General features: G+C 46.8%; 3 protein-coding genes across 3 annotated transcripts; all 3 read left to right on the forward strand.

The window, feature by feature from the left end:
* The first annotated feature begins 262 nt into the window (after positions 1-262).
* GGS25DRAFT_497693 (translational activator GCN1) lies at positions 263-9,170 on the forward strand. Its single transcript, XM_049261635.1, has 3 exons — positions 263-737; positions 812-8,160; positions 8,237-9,170. Exons 1-3 carry the CDS (start codon positions 599-601, stop codon positions 8,792-8,794), a joined length of 8,046 nt encoding a protein of 2,681 aa, XP_049114368.1. The 5' UTR covers positions 263-598; the 3' UTR covers positions 8,795-9,170.
* A 215-nt stretch (positions 9,171-9,385) lies between these two features.
* Positions 9,386-10,895, forward strand: GGS25DRAFT_497696 (60S ribosomal protein L19). Its single transcript, XM_049261636.1, has 4 exons — positions 9,386-9,504; positions 9,752-10,021; positions 10,154-10,304; positions 10,373-10,895. Coding segments are annotated over exons 1-4 (576 nt in total). The 5' UTR covers positions 9,386-9,502; the 3' UTR covers positions 10,526-10,895.
* Positions 10,896-11,614: 719 nt separating this feature from the next.
* On the forward strand, positions 11,615-14,015 carry GGS25DRAFT_352979 (serine hydroxymethyltransferase). The gene is made up of 5 exons (XM_049258060.1): positions 11,615-12,197; positions 12,289-12,345; positions 12,449-12,542; positions 12,604-12,741; positions 12,818-14,015. Exons 1-5 carry the CDS (start codon positions 12,072-12,074, stop codon positions 13,957-13,959), a joined length of 1,557 nt encoding a protein of 518 aa, XP_049114370.1. The 5' UTR covers positions 11,615-12,071; the 3' UTR covers positions 13,960-14,015.
* The last annotated feature ends 7,297 nt before the right edge of the window (positions 14,016-21,312 follow it).

Below are 21,312 nucleotides of genomic sequence, written 5' to 3' on the forward strand. Positions count from 1 at the left end.
AAGGCGTGTCGGAGTGTTAGGAAGTAGTTAGGGGTATAGGGCGGGGTGCGCATCACTCGGGTAAGATCTAGTTATCCAGGATGCAAGTTTTCTTAAGGTTCTCTCGATTTGGTAATTGTACTACTACATGTAGTAGTAGCACTGGAGGTGTTCAATGTTAGTTAGGTGGCAGCTGCAAAAAATTAGGTAAATTAACCTTAGTGCCTCAGGTAGTACCTAGTAGTACCTGATAGGTACAAACATATGTACCTACCTTGACGGTCTTGACTCATTCGCCGTTGAATTCAATGTTGCAGAAAGTACTAGGTTAACCTAGTTACTAGTAGTACATACATACAACAGCTGTTGCCGATAAGATAAGAATTCGACACCCCACCGATTATTTTCAACCCACCAAGCATCGTATAACCATAACCCACCTAGTCAAGTATATATAATCCGAAGAAGCAAGAGTGTCGAGAAGTTGTCGCAAACGAGATACCAAAGGCAAAAAACTAGCAAAACTGAATTTGGGAAAGGCCTATAGAGCTTCCCGGAACCACAATCGTTTTCTGTCGCTCACCTATGATGTCAATAAATCTACCATCCGACCACCAAAATGACTGAAGTGGCTGCTGCGAATGGTGCCTCGAAATCAGGCATCGACTTTCCTTTAGCCAAAGCCGCTCTCTTTTCCTCTTCTACCAAGACTCGCATAGCCCAACTACGGACTATAGAAGAAAAGTTGAGGGAAAAGAGTAAGAATCATTCTTGAGAACGTTGTATGTAGCAAAACTTGTGTGTACTGACTTAGAATCAATTCATGTATTAGTTATCGACCAGTCTTCAGTTCCAACAGTATTGCAACTACTCTTCGATACCCACCGTTTCTACGATGACAGACCTTCTCGAAGAGCAGCAGAGTCTTGTCTTACCTCTATATTTACCACAACTACCGATGCTAAAATCCTAGCACCCTTTATTTCTTCTTTGCGACAGGAATCGCAGAAACCTGGCATTGCTTCTAGGAGCGCTTTTGTATTGGTTGAATGGTGCTCTCTTCTATTACAAGCATTAGGGGGCACTCCCTTATGGGATGAATTTGGGTTGGAAATCATTCAAGCTGACGCTGCCGTCCTCGAAAAGTGTCTTCAATCTACAACCAGACCGAGCGTCGCCCAGTCGGCCTTGATCGTGACTCGTCGTGGTCTGCGTGCAGCGTTCTGGCGGAACGGATTTCGAGAAAAGGTTATCCTGGATGCAGTACAGGCCCTTACAACTAAGGGAACTCAGCCAACTTCGAGAAATGCCATCATACTAGGCGTAATCGCTGGAGTATGTCATCGCCATGCTCAAGCTAAGGACGTCTTGTCCACCAAGAAGTCGGAATATTTCTCGTTTTTTGCCAGGGAGTTGATAGGATCTCGCACACCTGTTCCTCCTCATATCGCTTCTGGTCTGCGGGACTTTTTCTCCGACTTTGTTACTCTAGAAGACCTCAATAAAGACGTCATACCACCTATCGAGAAAGGCCTTCTGAGAGCCCCTGAGGTAGTCATAGACCTACTAGCATCACTACTTCGTGTTCTTCCAAAGAACCTGGATCTTTCTCAGGCATTAAACGGACATCTTCTGAAGCCTTTGCTATCCAATGCGAAATCCAGCAATGCGGCTATTCGCAAAGGGGTGTTGATAGCATTTAAAGAGACAGTTAGTCGCAGTCACGATGCGAAAATAACGGAGCAGGTTGCCGACGAGGTTTTGAATCCGCTCAAGGCCGGAAAGATAGCTTCTGCAGACCAGCGTATTCTCCATTCTCACATGCTAGAAAATATTCCTCTGTCCAGTTCAATTGCAACCAAGATAGCTAATGGCATCCCCCCTGTCGCGGTCAAAGAAGGGAACGAAGGGGCGCTCGGGGCAGAAATCTCTATGATAGGCAGAGCAGTTTCTTATTTACTAAACGACGCCATCGATCTGCCAAAGCCTGTGGTAGACGCATTCGTGAAAGGTCTGGGAGAAAAGAAGATTCCTTCACGTAGGCTTTGGCTACTTTGTGTAGGAACAGTCTTGACCCCTTTTACCAAGGAATTTACCAACGAGTCTCATTCTATTCCAGCAAATGTGGCCAAGTTCGCTGAGGTTATTACGGGTCCCCTAACTGACACCTGGGCTGAGATCATAAAAAATCCTGCTGCAGCGACCCAGAGCGGCTTGATCGTGGGAGCATATGTCTTTTCCACATTGTCTTTACAAGTTTTGCCTAAAATCGACAATCCCTCGGTGAAGGCAGTACTCAAAAAGACGGCTGTTTCGAAAGAGTGTCTTGTGGCTGATCCTAAGCCTTCGTTTCTTCTCAATCATCGTGTATACAGCCGACTCACTTCAGAGGACGATATCAGATGGTTTCTACGAGCGCTCTCAGCTATCTATGATGATGTATCAAAAGCTCCCAAAAACGTTCAGGTAGTCTGGGCTCAGGCTCTTATTTACCTTGCATCTTCCACCAACGTTGCCCCTCAGATCCGCAAGGAGACTTGTGAGACCATATCAAGGCTATACGTCCGAGATTTCGAGTTCTCTGGGATTCTTATCGACGGTCTGTGGCAGTGGGTTGAATCTTCGCACACGGAAGACAAAGACAGCATAGCAGCTAGTGCCAAATTTGAGAACGCTCATCTACACCTTGTTCTTCGGTCAATATGTTTAAACAGCGACGAGTTCAAGGAACTAGGCGCTGAGAGATCAGAGGAAAATCTGACGAAACAAATGTGTTTACTTCTTGTAATCGCCCGCAACGACCTAATACCGAGAGCAAATTGGATAGATCTCTGCCTCCGGGTTGGTCTCGACCCTGGAAGCCTTGCACAAAGGCACGAGGGAGAGCTGATACAGCAGATTATAGACAAGACAGAATTTAGCCAAAAGGTCAATGCAATCAAGGTTGCTGCCTACAACGCGGCCGCGGATCTTGCGTTCGTGGCACCGGACACCGTAACGCCAAGGATAATTGAACTCATCCGAGCCGATTTAGCGACGGAACCCCTCAACGAGGTTGGCCCAGTCGAGGCCGCCATATTTCGAACACCGGAGGGCACCGCATGCATCGACGTTCTTGCGAAGAAACAAACTCTCCCTAATAAGAATACCAAAGATTACGATACGCTGAAGTGGGAAGAAGAACTTAGGAGCCAATTAGCACAAAAAAAGGGGCAACAGAGAAAGCTTACTGCCGATGAACAAGCTAAGGTGAACGCTCAACTTAAGAAAGAGTCCGAGATTCGAGGATCAATACAACAACTAGAGTCACGTCTTGTACGTGGTTTTGGTATTATACGGAGTCTTGTGAATACTCCACCAACTGAGCCGAATCTATGGATTGGGCCCTCGATGAGCGCCCTACTGGGTGCTCTTGAAGCTGGTGCGGGCCTCATCACCGGCGATGCTGGACCTACAGCTTATCTAGCATGTTCTGACCGTGTTACACCTCGGTTGGGGCCAAATCGCCCCTTTATTGGTATCGCTACGCTACGCGCCCTTGGGATAACTTCTCTCCCAGAAAACCTGACCGAAGAAGGCTTAGAGGAACTCATAACTAGAATTCTCTACCGTCTACGCTTCGCAGGAGAGCAGCGGCCTTTTGATGCCGTTTCTGTCATATATATCCTGTCCTTGGTATTTGTAATTCTGCGAACAGGCGGTATAGGTGGCGGCAGCGATGAACAAGATGCTCAATTGGTTTTAGCCATCGAGTTCCTCTCATTTCATACACATGTATGTGCCGATGAGAGCATTCCGCGTGCCGACTTGCTCTCTATTCTGATTGTATCCATGCAAAAATACAATCAACATTACAAGATCATCAAAGACTGTTTTTCAGACATGGTTCGTTGTGTCGCCCCAAACATAAGCGCAGATGAGATAGCTGTACTCGCAAAGGGTACAATTGTTCCCCAGTCATCTGTACGCGAAACGGTATTGCAATCGATCAGCGCTGAGGTGGATATGAGCGATCTCGACTTCTCGGAAGAGATTTGGATCGCTTGCCACGACGACATCCCTGAAAATGTTGAACTTGGAAGCGATATATGGGAGGAAAGTGGTTTCAAGCTTTCTAAAGACGTACCTTTTAAGATGCTTCCATACCTAGAGAGCAAGGACGTTCAGCTTCGGAGAGCTACCGCGCGTGCCCTAGCCGAGGCATGCAAAGCCTACCCAGCAACTATCGAGGACGTGCTTGCAAGACTTCGACCTTCATATGCTGAATTTGCCAAGCCTCGAGTTCCTCAGCTGGATGCATATGGAATGCCCAAAAAGACGGACCTCTCGGATCCTTGGGAGGCACGACATGGTATTGGGGCCGCTTTCAAAGAGCTCGCTGCCCATTTGCAAAAGTCTCAGATCGATGAATTCTTCAACTTCCTCATTGAGGGAGGCCCTCTAGGCGACAAAAATGCTGTAGTCCGCAGCGAGATGCTCGAGGCAGCACTCGTGGTCATTGATCTTCACGGTAGGGCATTCGTGGATAAGCTCATGAAAACATTTGAGCGCACCCTCGGTGCCCCCGACCAGGGCTCGGAAGCGGCTGATCGTGTCAATGAAGCTGTTATAGTCATGTACGGTGCCCTAGCAAGACATCTAAAACCGGGTGACGCAAAGATTCCTGTCGTATTGGAAAGACTCCTTACTACCTTGAGCACGCCATCTGAAGCTGTGCAATATGCGGTGGCGGAATGTCTACCTGCCTTGGTGCGAACTTGCAGTGACAAGTCATCCAAATATTTTGACCAATTGATCGATACGCTCCTGAATTCGAAAAAGTATGCCGAGAAGCGAGGCGCTGCGTACGGATTAGCCGGCTTAATCCAAGGAAGAGGTATCTTGGTATTACGAGAGTACCGCATCCTCATCACGCTGAAGAGCGCGACCGAGAACAGAAAGGAAACCCAACAACGCGAAGGTGCTTTCCTTGCGTTTGAACTCTTTGCTATAATTCTCGGCCGTCTATTCGAACCGTACGTCATCCAGATCGTACCTCAGCTTCTAGCCGGGTTTGGCGACAGCAACGCGGATGTGAGAGATGCATGTTTGGCGGCAGCCAAAGCCTGCTTTGCAAAGCTCAGTTCATATGGTGTCAAGCATATCCTGCCAACTCTACTCAACGGCCTTGACGACGATCAATGGCGTAGCAAACGTGGTGCCTGTGAACTCCTCGGTGCTATGGCGTACCTAGACCCGCGACAACTCGCGCAAAGTTTGCCAGAAATCATACCACCCCTTACTGGTGTTTTGAACGACAGTCATAAGGAGGTGCGCGCGGCGGCTAACAAGAGCCTGAAGCGCTTCGGCGAGGTCATCGAGAATCCCGAGGTGAAGAGCTTAGTCGATATTCTGCTGAAGGCTCTGAGTGACCCAACCAAGTACACCGACGACGCATTGGATGCGCTCATCAAGGTACAGTTCGTTCATTATCTCGATGCGCCTTCGTTGGCCCTCGTCACTAGGATTCTTCAGCGCGGCTTGGGAGACAGATCTAATACCAAGCGCAAGGCTTCCCAAGTCATTGGAAGTCTTGCTCATTTGACCGAGCGGAAAGACCTCATCGCACATTTACCAGTGCTTGTCTCAGGTCTCAAAATGGCAGCCGTTGATCCTGTACCGACGACACGAGCAACAGCCTCTCGTGCCCTGGGCTCGTTGGTCGAGAAGCTCGGCGAGGATGCCCTACCGGATCTCATTCCTGGACTTATGCAAACTCTCAAATCGGATACGGGTGCCGGGGATCGTCTTGGTTCTGCCCAAGCTCTCAGCGAGGTTTTGGCCGGATTGGGTACCACGAGATTGGAAGAGACTTTACCTACCATTTTGCAGAACGTGGAATCATCCAAGGCCGTTGTCAGAGAAGGCTTCATGTCTCTATTCATCTTCTTGCCAGTCTGCTTCGGCAACAGTTTTGCTAGCTACCTTGGAAGAATTATCCCCCCTATTCTTGCCGGTCTTGCGGATGATGTCGAATCGATACGCGAGACTGCTTTGCGAGCTGGTCGGTTATTAGTCAAGAATTTTGCTGCCAGAGCCGTAGACCTATTACTCCCTGAGCTAGAGCGCGGCTTGGCAGACGACAATTATAGGATCCGATTGAGTTCGGTCGAACTTGTCGGCGATCTTCTCTTCAATCTGACAGGCATTAGTGGAAAGTCTGATGCAGAAGAAGACGAGGAAGAGAACGCCAAGGAAGCAGGAGCATCGCTTCGCGAAGTACTGGGAGAAGAGAAGCGCAACAAGATTCTGTCTGCTTTGTACATATGCCGTTGCGATACTGCCAATGCCGTTCGTTCGGCTGCTGTAGCCGTATGGAAGGCATTGGTCGCCACACCAAGAACGTTGAAGGAGCTCACCCCTACTCTCACTCAACTCATCATCCGCCGCCTGGGTAGTTCAAATATGGAACACAAGGTGATTGCAAGTAACGCCCTAGGAGAACTGATTCGAAAGGCTGGCGATGGTGTCCTGTCAAGTTTGCTTCCGACGCTTGAGGAAGGACTCCAGACTTCGATGGACACGAACGCCAGACAAGGTATATGCCTCGCATTGAAGGAGCTCATTGCGTCTGCATCTGAAGAGGCTCTCGAAGATCACGAGAAAACACTTATTTCCGTTGTGCGGACTGCGCTCACAGACTCCGATGAAGAAGTTAGAGAAGCTGCGGCTGAAGCTTTCGACTCGTTACAGCAGATCATTGGCAAACGCGCTATCGACCAAGTGCTTCCATTCCTCCTTAACCTCTTGCGCGCCGAGGACGAAGCAGATAACGCCTTGTCTGCCCTCCTGACGCTCCTTACCGAGACCACTAGGTCTAACATTATCCTACCAAATCTTATCCCGACCTTGATAGCATCTCCAATTTCAGTCTTCAATGCCAAAGCGCTGGCGTCTCTGTCTCGAGTAGCCGGTACTGCCATGAACCGTCGCCTACCAAACATTATCAATTCTCTCATGGATAATATAGTCCATGCCACGGACGAGGAACTTCGTGTTGAACTCGAGAGCGCGTTTGACACGGTCATACAGTCGATAGACGAATATGATGGTCTAAACACCGTTATGAATGTCCTCCTGCAGCTTGTGAAGAACGATGACCACCACAAGCGAGCTGTCACAGCCTTACGGCTTGGGAAGTTCTTCGCCAATTCCACTGTGGACTACTCCCGTTACAACCAAGATATCATCCGTGCCCTCCTGATTTCCTTCGACGACCGAGACAAGGAAGTCGTAAAGGCAGCGTGGACAGCGCTGAGCGAGTTTACCAAGAGACTAAAGAAGGAAGAGATGGAAGCCCTCGTGCAATCTACCAGACAAACACTTTGTCAAGTTGGCGTCCCCGGGGCGAACCTCCCAGGTTTCGAGCTTCCAAAGGGTATCAATGCTGTGCTACCCATCTTCCTCCAGGGTCTCATGAATGGAACTGCGGAGCAACGAACAAGTGCAGCCCTCGCCATATCCGATATCGTTGATAGAACGAGCGAAGCTTCACTTAAGCCTTTTGTCACGCAAATCACTGGACCTCTCATTCGTGTCGTATCCGAGCGATCTACTGACGTCAAGGCGGCTATTCTCCTTACCCTCAATAACTTACTCGAGAAGATGCCGGCAGCCTTAAAGCCCTTCTTGCCCCAACTTCAGCGGACATTTGCAAGAGCACTAGCAGATACTACCAGCGAACTGCTGAGATCACGGGCTGCTAAGGCCTTGGGGACTCTGATCAAATTTACGCCACGCGTGGACCCATTGATTGCGGAGCTAGTCACCGGTTCAAAGACTTCCGACCCAGGTGTTAAGACTGCCATGTTGAAGGCGCTGTATGAGGTCATCAGCAAGGCAGGTGCGAATATGGGTGAAGCGTCACGGGCAGGTGTGCTAGGGTTGATCGACATGGAATCAGACACGATGGATTCTACGATGACGGTGACCAATGCCAAACTTCTCGGTGCACTTATTAAGAATGTGCCCGCTGAAGCTGCAAACGGCTTACTGAAGAATCGCGTGGCAACGACTCACTTCACCAACGCGTCTGTGCTTGCGCTCAACGCAGTTCTAGTAGAATCACCTCAGACGTTGCTAGAAAGTCCATTAGCAGATGACTTGCCTGATTTATTGTGCCAGGGCATGTCGAACAAAAATGTATGTCTCCCCTCCCTAACTAGCTGTTGACGCCCATTGAGTTTGTTCATCCTCCGCTAACCGGTTTATCGTACAGCTATTTGTGGCAGACAACAGTATTCTAGCTACGGGCAAGTATCTCCTTACGGACTCCCCGAAGTCCTTTGAATCTACCAAGCCTATCTTCTCTACACTTGCAACAATCATCAGCCCTGGCAACCCATCCGACTCCCGCCGACTAGCTTTGGTCATAGCACGCACCGTTTCCCGCGCCAACCTAGAAATGGTACGACCGCATCTACCCCTCTTGGCACCACCCGTGTTTGCGTCGGTGCGCGACCCAGTGATCCCCGTCAAACTCGCGGCCGAGGCCGCATTTATAGAGTTGTTTAGCGTCGTAGATGAGGAGGCCAAGGTGTTCGATAAATATATCGGTGGGTCGGCTGGGGCAGAGCTTCCAGCTAACACGAAGAGGAGCATGCAAGACTATTTCAAGCGTGTAGCAGTCAGGTTGGGCAACCAGGCTAGGGAGAGGAGAGAAGCGGAGGGTGGACAGGGAGGATTGGGACTGAGTAGCGATGAACTGGAAGACGAAAAGGAGATTTGGAGCGTTGGGGCAGTAGAACTTGGTGGCGGGGTGTTTGCACAAGATTAGGTTCGCATATCTGGATGAAAGGATGGATGAGCATGAAGTGGATAAGGGAAAGCTCTTAAGGAGGGAAGTGTGTAGGAGAGGATGGAATGGGAATGGATGGCATTGTACGTGTGCGTGATAAAAAGTTGATATGAAGGTATGATAGGTAAATCCAGCATTTTCATGGTATCAGTATTATTGGTTTACCCCTTTTCGTCTACCTATCTGCTACTATAGAGTACGCGATAACTATGTCATGTTGGCTTCATGTCATTTTAATAACTTGAAGCTCAAGCTATTAGATGTACCTACCTAGTAGTTATACTTGGGGAGGTACCTACCTATTATTTGTAAACTATCTGCAAATTGAATAACCTCAATTGAAGGATTAAAATGGTGAATGTGGATAGTTAGATGTTGAATAAAATGAAGTTAAAGCACGGACCAAGGTAGTTATATGGAATCATCATTATTATGGATCCGACATAACTAGTTACAATAGATAAAGTTATAGATAACCAATGATAAGGGTCATGTGACTCAATTGCCCTCTCGCTTGGTCTCCAGTCCACAAAATTTAGTTAGGAAGCATTTTTGATTCAAACTAAGAAATTCTCGTTGTGCAAAGGTCAAACTGAGGGGACTAGAAATCCAACTTCAACCCTTCAACCACTCCATACTAACCTCAACAGCAAAGATTCTCGACCATCAACTACGCCCTCGTTCAAGATGTAAGTAAAACAATCTATTATCTATCATATCGTATTGATGGATGTAATACACAAATCTATATCTTTATGATGATCGAGGTCATTTTCATTTCGCATTCGATTTCTTTCCGACCAGCACGCGCGCCTCGAATCAGCGTCATCGAATAATCGCCAATTTACGAACACACAAACACACACATCTACAACAACTACACAAGACCTATTCACCCACAAACATCAAGCTAATTCAATGTTTTTCTTTCTTCAGGGTCAATCTACGCACTCAGAAGCGCCTCGCGGCATCCGTCATTGGATGCGGTCAGCGCAAGATCTGGCTCGACCCCAATGAGGTTAACGAGATCTCCAACGCCAACTCTCGCCAGACCATCCGAAAGCTCGTCAGCGATGGCCTCATCATTCGCAAGCCCGTTACTATGCACTCTCGATCCCGCGCCCGCGAGCTCAACCTTGCCCGACGAGATGGCCGACACCGAGGTTTCGGTAAGCGAAAGGGTACCGCCGATGCTCGCATGCCTCAGTATGTTAATCCCATCATTACCCGATTATCCTCATGCCCCATGCCATCATGGTTGTTGGATGGATGCGAATGGGAAACCTCGAACAAGTAATCAGGCGATGGAATTGAACAGTGGCTAACTTGTACGGATAGACAAGTTCTATGGATGCGACGTCTCCGAGTCCTCCGACGTCTCCTAGTCAAGTACCGTGCCAGCGGAAAGATTGACAAGCACCTTTACCACGAGCTGTACCACTCCAGCAAGGGTAACGCCTTCAAGCACAAGCGAGCATTGGTTGAGCACGTAAGTTGATTGCCTCTCCGTCTATCATGGCTTACGTCATATCATATATCTAAACATTATATCTATAGATCCACCGCGCCAAGGCTGAGAAGGCCCGCGAGCGCGCTCTCCAGGAAGAGATGGACGCCAAGCGACAGAAGAACAAGGCCGCTCGTGAGCGCAAGTTGGAGAGACAGACGGCGAAGCGAAACGCGTTGGCTGGTGAGGAGGAGACGGCATAGAGGGATGACAATAGGATGCGTTGACATATGCGCACGATCTAGCTACGTAGAAGAGCTTGAGGTGTCGTCATATGAACTACCGGAATCTGAGACGGCTGCATTCGGAGTATTTGGTTGGGTCTCTATTTCCTTGCGCCCTTCGGTCGTAATCCTTCCACCGCCGGGCTTTGCATTTGATGGCATTGAAAACGGAATCAATGATCTTGACACCTGTCTTTTCCAGTCTTCTTTTAAGTGAAGCTGCCGTGTTGTGATAATGCCAAATCATTACAACTACCTACTCTTGCACATCCTTGTAACAGGCAGCACAGTATGTAGCATCTTGCATCACAAGACTAACAACCCTAATAAATACTTCGATGAAAAAAATATACGGAGTATCAGCATGAACTAAATACGTAATATAAATGGCAGTCACTCAACTTCAGGACCCCTACTTTTGTTTCTTGGTTCGTATAGAAATAACTACTAGGTAGTAATACATGAGACTTGCTATAGTTATACATCAATGACAGATATACCTTAATCGGTAGATATTTACTCTTCCAGACCTAGGTACTAATTACAAAACATTATAGCAATGATTTCTACCCAATCTAAACTGAGGCAAGGAAATACAAGAAAAGCGATGATAGGGATAGAGAGATGAAAATGACATTATGGAGAACAACAACCACTTTGGATCAGATTGTCTTCACATTGTCCCGTTAAAAGGTGGTGAGATGCCGCCCGGAACATGTCAGCATGCTCCCTACTTGGATTGCCTGACTCTTAACTCTGCTAAAAGAGAAGAGAATAAGAGGAAGCAAGACAAGTGGAAATCCAAATCTGCTGAATTTGAAGCGGAACTCGTCACGTCCAATTTAGTTGTAACGAGAGAAAAAGGAGGGGAAAAAGAAGAGGTGGGTGAAAGTGGGAGGCGTACATTTTGAGTTGTGAGAGTAATGGGGTCACGTGCAGTGAATGCCATAGTTACCCCGCGGTACATAGGTTAATCGGTGGTTAGATATTGTTAGCCCCGCGCTCGGAGGAGTTCAGGCGATTGATTACTTTCCAATTCGTTGGATTTTATGACTTGTATTAGTTACAGTAACTTACAGATAGCACTTTCTAAATTATAAAATTATACAAATGTTATGTACAGTATTGTGTATCTAACGCTATACCATCTTGGCTCATCAGCTAGGGTGAAGCTTTCCGGCTACTAGTACCATGTAAAGTTCACGATAGGCTGATAAGTTAATAATCTTTTCGCCTTAGCTATTGCCTATCAGTCTATCTTTTTGCACAGTAGATACTATGGCTGAGAGAGAAGGAGCAAACAGCATAAGCCGACTTCGCTTACATTAGGAAATTCTAAAATTTTATTTTGAAATAATTTTGCTTTCATCAATCGTTCTCGTACTGGTACCGGATACGATCTTTGTTAAAGACGGAGCCAGTGACGTCTTACCTACCTACCTAGGGTATCTACCACGATAATCCCGAGACCAATCTTTCATCTTCACGACACGCCAATTGACCATAATTGGTTGACCACTCGACAATGTTTCTACCTGCCCTTCGAGGCACCTCGCGTGCGCTTCGCTCATTTTCAAGAATCTCGACACCTGCCACAGCTCAATATATAACAAGAAGAGCACAATCTACCGTCGTAGATGTTCAACAGCAAGTATGTTACCTCTTGGAGATCGCAACTGCGAATTGTGTGATTTAAAGCAAGACACTTGGTAGAGGGGGTTTGCTGACCTGAATCTACTTAGCTACTATCCGCCCATCTACATGAAGCTGATCCAGCCGTGTTCGATATTATCGAGAAGGTATTATCTTTCCACTTCCGCCGCCTCCACGCCTCGGGATATATACCTATGAACCAGCAGACAAAGGCTAGGCCAGAAACATGTATTAACGATATAATAACAGGAGAAAGACCGACAAAAACACTTCATCAACCTGATCCCCTCCGAAAACTTCACATCGCAAGCTGTCCTAGATGCGCTAGGCAGTGTAATGCAAAGTACGACGCAAAGAGATATGCTATTAACCTCAAGCAAATATGGCTAACCTATAAAATGTAGACAAGTACTCAGAAGGCTATCCTGGAGCAAGATACTATGCTGGCAACGAGTTCATCGACCAATCTGAGAGGCTCTGCCAACAAAGAGCCCTCGAGACGTTTGGCTTAAACGAGAAGGAATGGGGTGTCAATGTTCAGCGTAAGCTTCTATCACAATAAGTCACTCCCTTTGAATATATAACTCGTAACTAACGGGAACTCGTTGCGATGAATAGCGCTCTCCGGAGCCCCCGCAAACCTCTATGTCTACTCTGCCCTGATGGATACCCACGACCGACTCATGGGCTTGGATCTCCCCCATGGTGGCCACCTCTCCCACGGTTATCAAATACCCAACAAAAAGATCTCGGCGGTCTCCAAGTACTTCGAAACCGTCCCATACCGATTGAACGAAGAGACGGGCCTAATTGACTACGAGAAACTTGATGAGCTAGCTCAGATCTATCGACCAAAGATTATTGTTGCTGGCGCCAGTGCCTACGGCAGGTTTATTGACTACAAGTCGATGAAAGATACGTGTGAGAAGGTAAACGCATACTTGGTCGCCGATATTGCGCACATATCAGGAATGGTCGCAGCCAAGGTTATTCCTAACCCATTCAGCTTCGCTGATATCGTAACGACAACGAGCCACAAGAGTCTACGCGGTCCCCGAGGCGCCATGATCTTCTACCGAAAAGGTGTGAGAAAAGTAAACCCCAAGACGAAAGAGGAGATAATGTACAACCTGGAAAACCCCATAAACAGCTCGGTATTCCCGGGCCACCAAGGCGGCCCTCATAATCACACTATCACTGCACTTGCTGTAGCATTGAAGCAGGCACAGACACCTGAGTTCCGAGCTTACCAAGAACGGGTCCTGGCGAATGCGCAGGCCCTCGCGGATCGCCTAGGCAAACCCAAGAGCAGTGGTGGCCTCGGATACACCCTCGTTAGCGGTGGTACAGACAACCATTTAGTCCTCGTCGATTTGAAACCTCAGGGCGTGGACGGCGCTCGAGTCGAGCGTATCCTGGAGTTGGTCGGTGTGGCTAGCAATAAGAATACCGTACCCGGAGACAAGTCAGCAATGATACCTGGTGGTCTACGCATAGGCACACCGGCGATGACAACGCGCGGTTTCAGCAAGAATGACTTTGTCCGAGTAGCCGACATTATTGACCGCACGGTAACGATCGCAGCACGGGTCGATAAAGCGGCGCGCAAGGCGGCCGAGGATAAGGGCGAAAAGTACAAGCTTAAGTTCTTCTTCAATTATCTTGGCACTGGCGAGGAAGACTCGGAGATTGTGCGTCTGCGCGCAGAGGTCTCTGACTGGGTGGGAACGTACCCGTTACCCTGGGATGAGAAGCAATGACGTCGAGGTGCATAGCTGAGAATGTAGTCATGACGGCTCAACACTCCCGTACAAGACAGCATTCATGCAGGATGGTCGAATCCGAAGTGCAGTTATATAAAGGTCAATTATTTTAAGGGGGTGTGGTTACCCCCTTATTTTTAGGAATCCCATGTGATACAGCGGTTGGGTTCATCCCCTCCCTGGTTATCAAAAAAGGGGCGACTTGACATGAGCGACGTGGACACCTAGGAACAAATGCAAGAAGGTGACATTGGGGGCGAGAGGGTTTTTCGAACGGCTTCTGTATACCAAAGCAAAGAGAGGATGCATGGAGTGAATCCCTTTGGGTGGGTTTCGTGATGGCCTCATTTGCATCATTTGGTTTCAACAACACCAATCTTATCAGTTTAACCTTGCAGATCATGACTCGCTATGATCGCGAGTGGCATGGGCGTGGCGGGTACGCCGTGTGAAGATATGGGTAGACTATAGGATCAGATAGTCGGACAGTTTTTTATTGAATTAATGGTAAATACTGACTGCAAAGTATCTCGCTGTTTTTGTCGCGGGGATTTCTATCTACGTACCTACTACTTATTATACAACAGTGCTGCCTACGTAGGTAAGGTACCTATCAATAGTTCGTCTAAGTGAAGGATTTGTTTTATTCGCAAAATGGAAAAAAACGAATAAAAATAAACAGCTCCAAGCGACATGATGCAACCATCAGTGAAAGGGTTTGCATTTGTGCCTACCTAAGCTAGGTCATCGAGTTTGCTTGTGATACGGCGAGATGGTATGAGATGGGAGAGGAGAAATATGAGGTCATCACGGTAACCTGCTGGGCTTTCTGATAGGTAGGTGCGAGATAGGCATATAGGTATGTACGTAGATTAGAAGGGGAGGGGGACACTGCAGATGTTGTGCGATGCTGTGATGATTGATGCTTTGATGCTTTGATGTACATATTTAGGTTAGGTAGGTAGGTATGTAGCTAATCTGCCGGTTTACTTGGGGCAGGGAGGCTGGTAGGTAGGTAGGTAGGTGGTTTTCTACATAGGTACGTGTCTAACCTACATACTACATTCATGTGATGAGGGGAGGAAGGAATGAATGAAGAGGTTGAAGAGAGGATTGGCGAAAAGGAGAGCAGGAGGTGAAGTCAAGCCAAGTCAAGTCAAGTTGATCGGACGGAAGCGGGCGGTGGTGGATGTGGTTGTGGCAGAAAGTCTGGTTCCGAGGTTAATGCTAATTATTATGTGCCTAGGTTAGGTAGGGTAGGTAGGTGGTTATTAACGCTAGGTTCGAAAGTCCAGCGGTGAGAGGAACGTTGAAGGGAGGGAGCATTGTGTAGGTAGGTAGACTGTATGTATGGTTCCGAGGACGTAGATGTTATGTAGGTAGGTAAGGTGGCTGCTGTAAGGAAAGCAGGGATAAGGATACATGTAGAAGATTTGAGATTGTTGCTGATTAGGTAGGTAGGTAGGTAGGCTGGTTCCCGTGTTTACGATTGCCTTGCTTAGAAGGGCTTATGGAATAACTACTTCCATTATAATAAGGAAATATGTAGGAGATAGGAATGCATACCTACCTACATAGTTACCTACATACATATATGTCGTCGCTGGAAGGTAGTATACTAACAACACATGTAGGTATGCAACTCGGAAAGTATGTACGTATTCGCAGTCAGTGGAGAAAATGCATCCGTACAAACAGATTTCTACCGGTAAGCATCTTACCACCAACGTAATAACGAGATAAATGGATTTCGTTGTTGTTTAAATTAGTGGTTCCCCATATTGATGGTGATGAAATGTTACGGTTCACTTGTCATCAATGGTTGCTGTCGCAGTCGCTGTTACGTCGTCGCCGGATATCGTACCGAACTCGAACTGCACATGTAGGGTTTTTTTTTGGTTTTTTTTTTTTTTTTTTTTTTTTTTTCACGTATGGATGGATACAGTACTTGTTGGCCTCTCGATAGTTTGGTTCCGACAAAAGCGAGAGGATGAATCCGTAGGTATACAGCATTCTCCATTTTTATAAATCTATGTACTGTAGGTATGGCTGGCTTACCATATGTATGACAGGGTGGGAAGAGGAGATGTCGTTGAAATTGAAATCGAAAAATCCCCGTCCCATCGATGATGACTCAGAATACGTGTAAGTAATAGTGGATAATAGGCACCTACGATACAATACGGTACAGGATGGATAGGTAGGTACATAGTACGAATGCAGGCAACTAGGAACGGCAAAAGAGTGACGTCTGAGCGGGTAGCCGTCAGGGTAGATCGTCCTATGGTGGTCGTGGGTTGGGTGATTAATTGTGCGTTGAATGGATAGGAAGATGGCGATGGCGATGGCGATGGCGATGGCGATGGCGATGGCGATGGCGATGACTTTCGTCTTAAGCTAAGTATTCCAGGTGTATGGATGTAGGTACGATTTTCCTTTGGAGGAGGGGCGGTGGCGGCTCTGCGGAAAAAGATTTGTGAGATGGGCGAAAATGTGACTTCAAAACGAACTTCACACGATACTTTCTGGAGGTACCTTACCTACTACAGTACCTACATACTTACCTAACGACCTACCTACCGAACTATGATCGACGGTTGGGGTTTAGTTAGACGGCGCGGGGGGAGGAGATGGGCAGATGGGGGAGGGGGGAGGGGGGACCCAAAATGTAAAATTTGGGTACCGTAACGGCCCGCCATGTGGCCTAGAGACCAGGAAAGGATCGTCTTCGTTCGTTGTAGTTAGTTAATAACTAATATGTAACTAACGGTTTCGTAAAGAAGGGGGTCGCCAAGAAAAGATCAACACCTGGATTCTCGTACGAGTTTTGGGATTTCTTGTAGGTTAGCCTGCTAGGCAAGGGAACTATTCGGCTATTGGTATGTACACTATTTAATAGCAACAACCTACCATGGATACAAATACATATTATTACATTGAAGGATTGGAATAAATAATTCAAGGGAGGATACTTGAGTATCGTGTCGCCCTTCTCCGCGTATCAATCCCCTAGACGCTATACCGGATATAGAGCGACTACTGTGACACGGTCGTCATCTAGCAGCAGCCACAAGAGGGTCTTTTTGCTTGGCTCGTAGTAGGATAGGGGTAAGCTTTCACATGTTGTTCGAAAAGATATCAGCCCCCTCTCTCAGTGGACGCTTGACACAACTTCAACTCAGCACTAAATTATCAGAACCAGCCAATGGAACTATATCTGGATTGGCAAGGTCGTCAATTGGAATGGTAAAGAATAGATGATTAAAGAGAGGATATTTATTTCGTATGACTCTGTGTTGCATATGACGAGTCACTGTGACGAGGTCCCTGCGCTTTCTCTACGTTGGGTTGCCTACTTACATACTTACCTTACCTGGTGGTATTCCAGCTCTTGGCTCTTAGGGTGGCAGATAGCATCGGTTTTTCTACAAACGTCACCATGCATGGCATAGTAGCATTTCGCGCCTTTAGGTAGGGGGGGGGGGGGGGGGGGGGGGGGTATTAGTACTTATTACACTAGGCGGCGCGGACGGACTGCTGCACACCTGCGGTGTGAACGCCTTAATGCGGAATAGGATCATTTGTTAGATCTAATGGGAGATTTTAGGGTTTATTACACACTTGTTTTCAGCTTGCCGTCTTTAGTTTACTTTGATGATGTTTTATGATTTATTGCAGATATGGACTTTTCTTTTCAGGTCTTACTCGTGCTTCGAAAAAGGGATGGCGAGTTCTTGATGTGGCGCCTACATAGGTAGTATGTAGGATATATTACCTCCGTCAAGGTCATAGGGCATCCAGTCTACTGGGCTCAGGTCCTTAAGCCAATGATCTTGTATCGATGAGTTTGAATTCGATACCTACCTATGTGCGTATAGTACTAGGTCGTATTTCTACAGACATGTATTGATATTTTACTAGTACTCTTGCGTCCTGGTAGTCTTTGACTCGCAGGGTTCATGCCATACGTAGTAACATTCATTACGTTTCCCCTGAACCGATTCGTGAGTTAGGGAAGTCTATACCAGAGGTATATACAATGTTCAATGTCGAGAGGATATACTTGTTAGTTGCCAATAGCTGAGACAGCTCAGCCACAACTAATAGGTGACCGAGGAATACTAATGCTAGGCTAGAAGGAGGAGGACAGGGAACATCACAGCATTCGAAATTCGAGATTGACACATCTTCACCTAGTACAGTAACCCGCCAAAGTCGGACATTTTCCCAAACGTCTACTTAGCTTAATGCGTCCAATGGCATGGCATCAATATCATGTGCTTTTCCCTCTTACTGCTTACATGACTTCCCTGTTTCGTCCCAACGCTAAAATCAAGTCATTTGTTATAGAACTTGTGGATTATTATATATATATTTCCTCACCAAGATCTACAAACCCTCTTGCATGCTGGAGAGTGGATTCGCGTGTGATGTGAAAAAACGACGGACGGGCAATGTCAATCAACAACCCTAAGCAGTACAAGTCTCAACCCGACGACTTGTTCTCTGGTGGTTCTTTTTCTTTCAAACTGATCAAAACATGGGGAACCATGGGGATACACTAGATTATTGGGTCTGGGGGAGGAGCAAGAATCTCGATTATATTGTGGACGATTTGTGGATTTGCTATGAAGATCCCCCATATCCTGAGGTTTTTGAATACATGGATGTTCCTAATAGTTGAAGTCTCCTAACTAGACGACTAACTAGATACCTGCTTGTTCGTTTCTTCATAGGAGACATTGAAGGATATACCTGGACAGCCTAAGCAGGAGAGAGAGGAGACCACCTGAGTATCCAAGTAAGGAGGCAATCTAGAGAGACAAGAGAAGAAAAGAGAAAAAGGAAAAAAAAACTAAACAAAAAACGTTTCATTCAACTGTTACCCAACCAAGCTGAGATCAGTTCATGTTGACGTTCATGCAACATACTATTCGGATAGAACAGATGTTCCTTTCCGTAATAGCCGCCGTCGTAGCACCGTTCACAGGCTGATTGTCCCGTGCCTTACTCCATATAGATATCCGCAGTTACCTACTATGGTGTATAGGCGTGTAGTATTGTACCTATAATATATCGGCTTATGATACGACTTCAAGCTGCGTGGTGGTGTAAGAATGGATCTCCAGGGGCACTGAACATCTGGGCAAGTTTGTTAATTATCATAGGTATGTACTTAAGGGGGGTGCAACGTTCTATATTATTGAGGGTACGTACCACTTGTAGTAACTAAAGGAGGGGGGCTGCGGGGTGGGGGGGTCAATGCCCATGTGCATAACAATACTACTAGGTAACTAGGTACTAACTAACCTAATGTTGTTGTCGGCCAAAGCATGGCCAATTACAATCGGGCGGAGGCAGGGACTGTCAAAAACGCCGAACAGGCACAAAGACAAAATAAAAAGAAAAATCGTTGAATAAAAAAGATTTAAAAAAGGTGTCCCCACCCAGATATCCACTATTAAATAGCACTTGACGTCAGAGCCTCCACCTCTTGTCCGACTTCTACTCTTCGCGCATCTTCGCTTACCCGCTTAACAATTACATCTACATACCTCAACTCTGGCCATCATCCAATCATTCATCCAAACTATTAAACCTATCCCACCTTATCCATATGTATCTGTACAGTGTTCTTCATCGATCATGATCACTGTACTAGGTAGATAATGTACCACCTCTAACCGCTCTGTCGTACCAGATCTATCTAACTTAGCCGGCAAGATACTTCTCGATGGGCTTCTAAATGATAAGATGGTCTACACCTGTTGACACCACAAAGACACCCAGAAGCCTGGCTACTCGGTCCGATCTATCAGACATCCTTGCATCCACTGGCCCTGCGTGAAGCCTTGCCAGGCTGTGTAACGAAAGGAAGGAACATTATTTCAAGCAGCTGTCTAAGGTTAGGTAGTTGAGGCAGGCTGATACACCAACTTCAAGCCATACAGATTCAGAAGCCATATTCGTGGGTGTATCATATTGCATACCTAAACTCACCTACCCAATCTTGACTCGAGTTTGTAGGTGCGGTGCCATTGCTTCAATCATGAACAATTCTATATGACGGCCCGAGAAAATTTTGCACTGTCGTCGTCATTACCAACCGGCATTGCTTAGGAAAACAGACTTGCACGTGCCTTAACCATCAAATCGAGTTGGCTAAGGTGACAAGCTCTCTTTAGACCGCTATAGAGGCATTAACCATTAGCCCTACCTATGGTAGAATTTCTCACGGCCCTTTAATGCTGTATCACCCAATGGCACCCTCCAGCTTGATTCTATTTGGGGCTACATATCGCTAGGAATTATCCCGATGACATCCTGGTAGACTATCAAGGTAGGCTAACAGGTTTGTCAAAAATTCGAAGGATATTGGGAGACAATGAGAAGCAAAGATGTCGCAACTGATGTTACCAAATCAACATGGAAATCACACTTTTCTAACAACGAGTGGCATCCATTAGAAATAAGACGGAAGCATGATTACATCTTCGTACAGTACAGCTACTTAGGTACATCACAGGAACCAGATATCGATACCTGCAAGCCAGATAGATAGCAACTGGTAGACGCGGCGCTCTGCGGTACGGATCCTATCCCTATTCGGTAACGGCGTCATCCATAACCTGGTAAGGCTAGTATTGGTCCGTCCTGCACACTACGAATACTTGTCGGGTTCTTGATGCTTCCAAGGTGTGACAAGGTCAAAATAGAATAAAGACCCTTGATTCTCGATACTACTGAAGTACATGTGTACAATGGTACTATCACAGGGCTTATCACCTCATTGGCGAGTTCCTCTGCCTGTCAGCCAGTTCAAACATACGCATCTTTGTTACCCTCCTCTCTCAGCTCCCTGCGTGTCGTATGTAGGTAGTCCCTGCAAAAAGAACCCTGAGAAAGTTACGGGCGGATGGCCGAACCCAGTCAAAGACCCCTGAGATCAACGACGGGTGGGTGATGAAAATGCACATAATTTTGGTGTGCTCAGATACACCAGATACACCAGATATAGAATAGACTACATCGACTACACGCTACATACGGTACTGGCATGCATAATACGGCCAACTTCCATACGCCACGGGCTAATACTAGGTAGGTATGTTGCTAGACGCACAAGGCTGACGTTGACTGAAATGTGTTGACTGATAACATACCTTCAGTCTAACCTAACCTATTCGACTTGACATGATGAGGTAAGTATGGTTATTCTTTTCTATTGGGTTTACGCGCTCGGCGACTTAAAATCTAGGTACTGTAGGTACTTTACCCCTAGCAACCTGGTAAGCGATAACCGAATCGAACCGTTCGCATTTTCGATCCTTACATAGTATAACCATATCA

The sequence above is a fragment of the Hypoxylon fragiforme genome (genome assembly GCF_022984875.1).
Source record: "Hypoxylon fragiforme strain CBS 206.31 chromosome Unknown GGS25scaffold_7, whole genome shotgun sequence".
Lineage (NCBI taxonomy): Eukaryota > Fungi > Ascomycota > Sordariomycetes > Xylariales > Hypoxylaceae > Hypoxylon > Hypoxylon fragiforme.

Excerpts from the sequence above, each read along its gene's own strand:
- GGS25DRAFT_497693 (XM_049261635.1), top strand. The coding sequence starts at position 599 with ATGACTGAAGTGGCTGCTGCGAATGGTGCCTCGAAATCAGGCATCGAC. Across the intron at positions 738-811 it reads AGAAAAGTTGAGGGAAAAGA|TTATCGACCAGTCTTCAGTT; the intron begins GTAAGAATCATT and ends TTCATGTATTAG. Across the intron at positions 8,161-8,236 it reads AGGGCATGTCGAACAAAAAT|CTATTTGTGGCAGACAACAG; the intron begins GTATGTCTCCCC and ends TTTATCGTACAG.
- GGS25DRAFT_352979 (XM_049258060.1), top strand. The coding sequence starts at position 12,072 with ATGTTTCTACCTGCCCTTCGAGGCACCTCGCGTGCGCTTCGCTCATTT. Across the intron at positions 12,198-12,288 it reads TCGTAGATGTTCAACAGCAA|CTACTATCCGCCCATCTACA; the intron begins GTATGTTACCTC and ends GAATCTACTTAG. Across the intron at positions 12,742-12,817 it reads ATGGGGTGTCAATGTTCAGC|CGCTCTCCGGAGCCCCCGCA; the intron begins GTAAGCTTCTAT and ends TGCGATGAATAG.
- GGS25DRAFT_497696 (XM_049261636.1), top strand. Across the intron at positions 10,022-10,153 it reads GCCGATGCTCGCATGCCTCA|ACAAGTTCTATGGATGCGAC; the intron begins GTATGTTAATCC and ends TTGTACGGATAG. Across the intron at positions 10,305-10,372 it reads AGCGAGCATTGGTTGAGCAC|ATCCACCGCGCCAAGGCTGA; the intron begins GTAAGTTGATTG and ends TTATATCTATAG.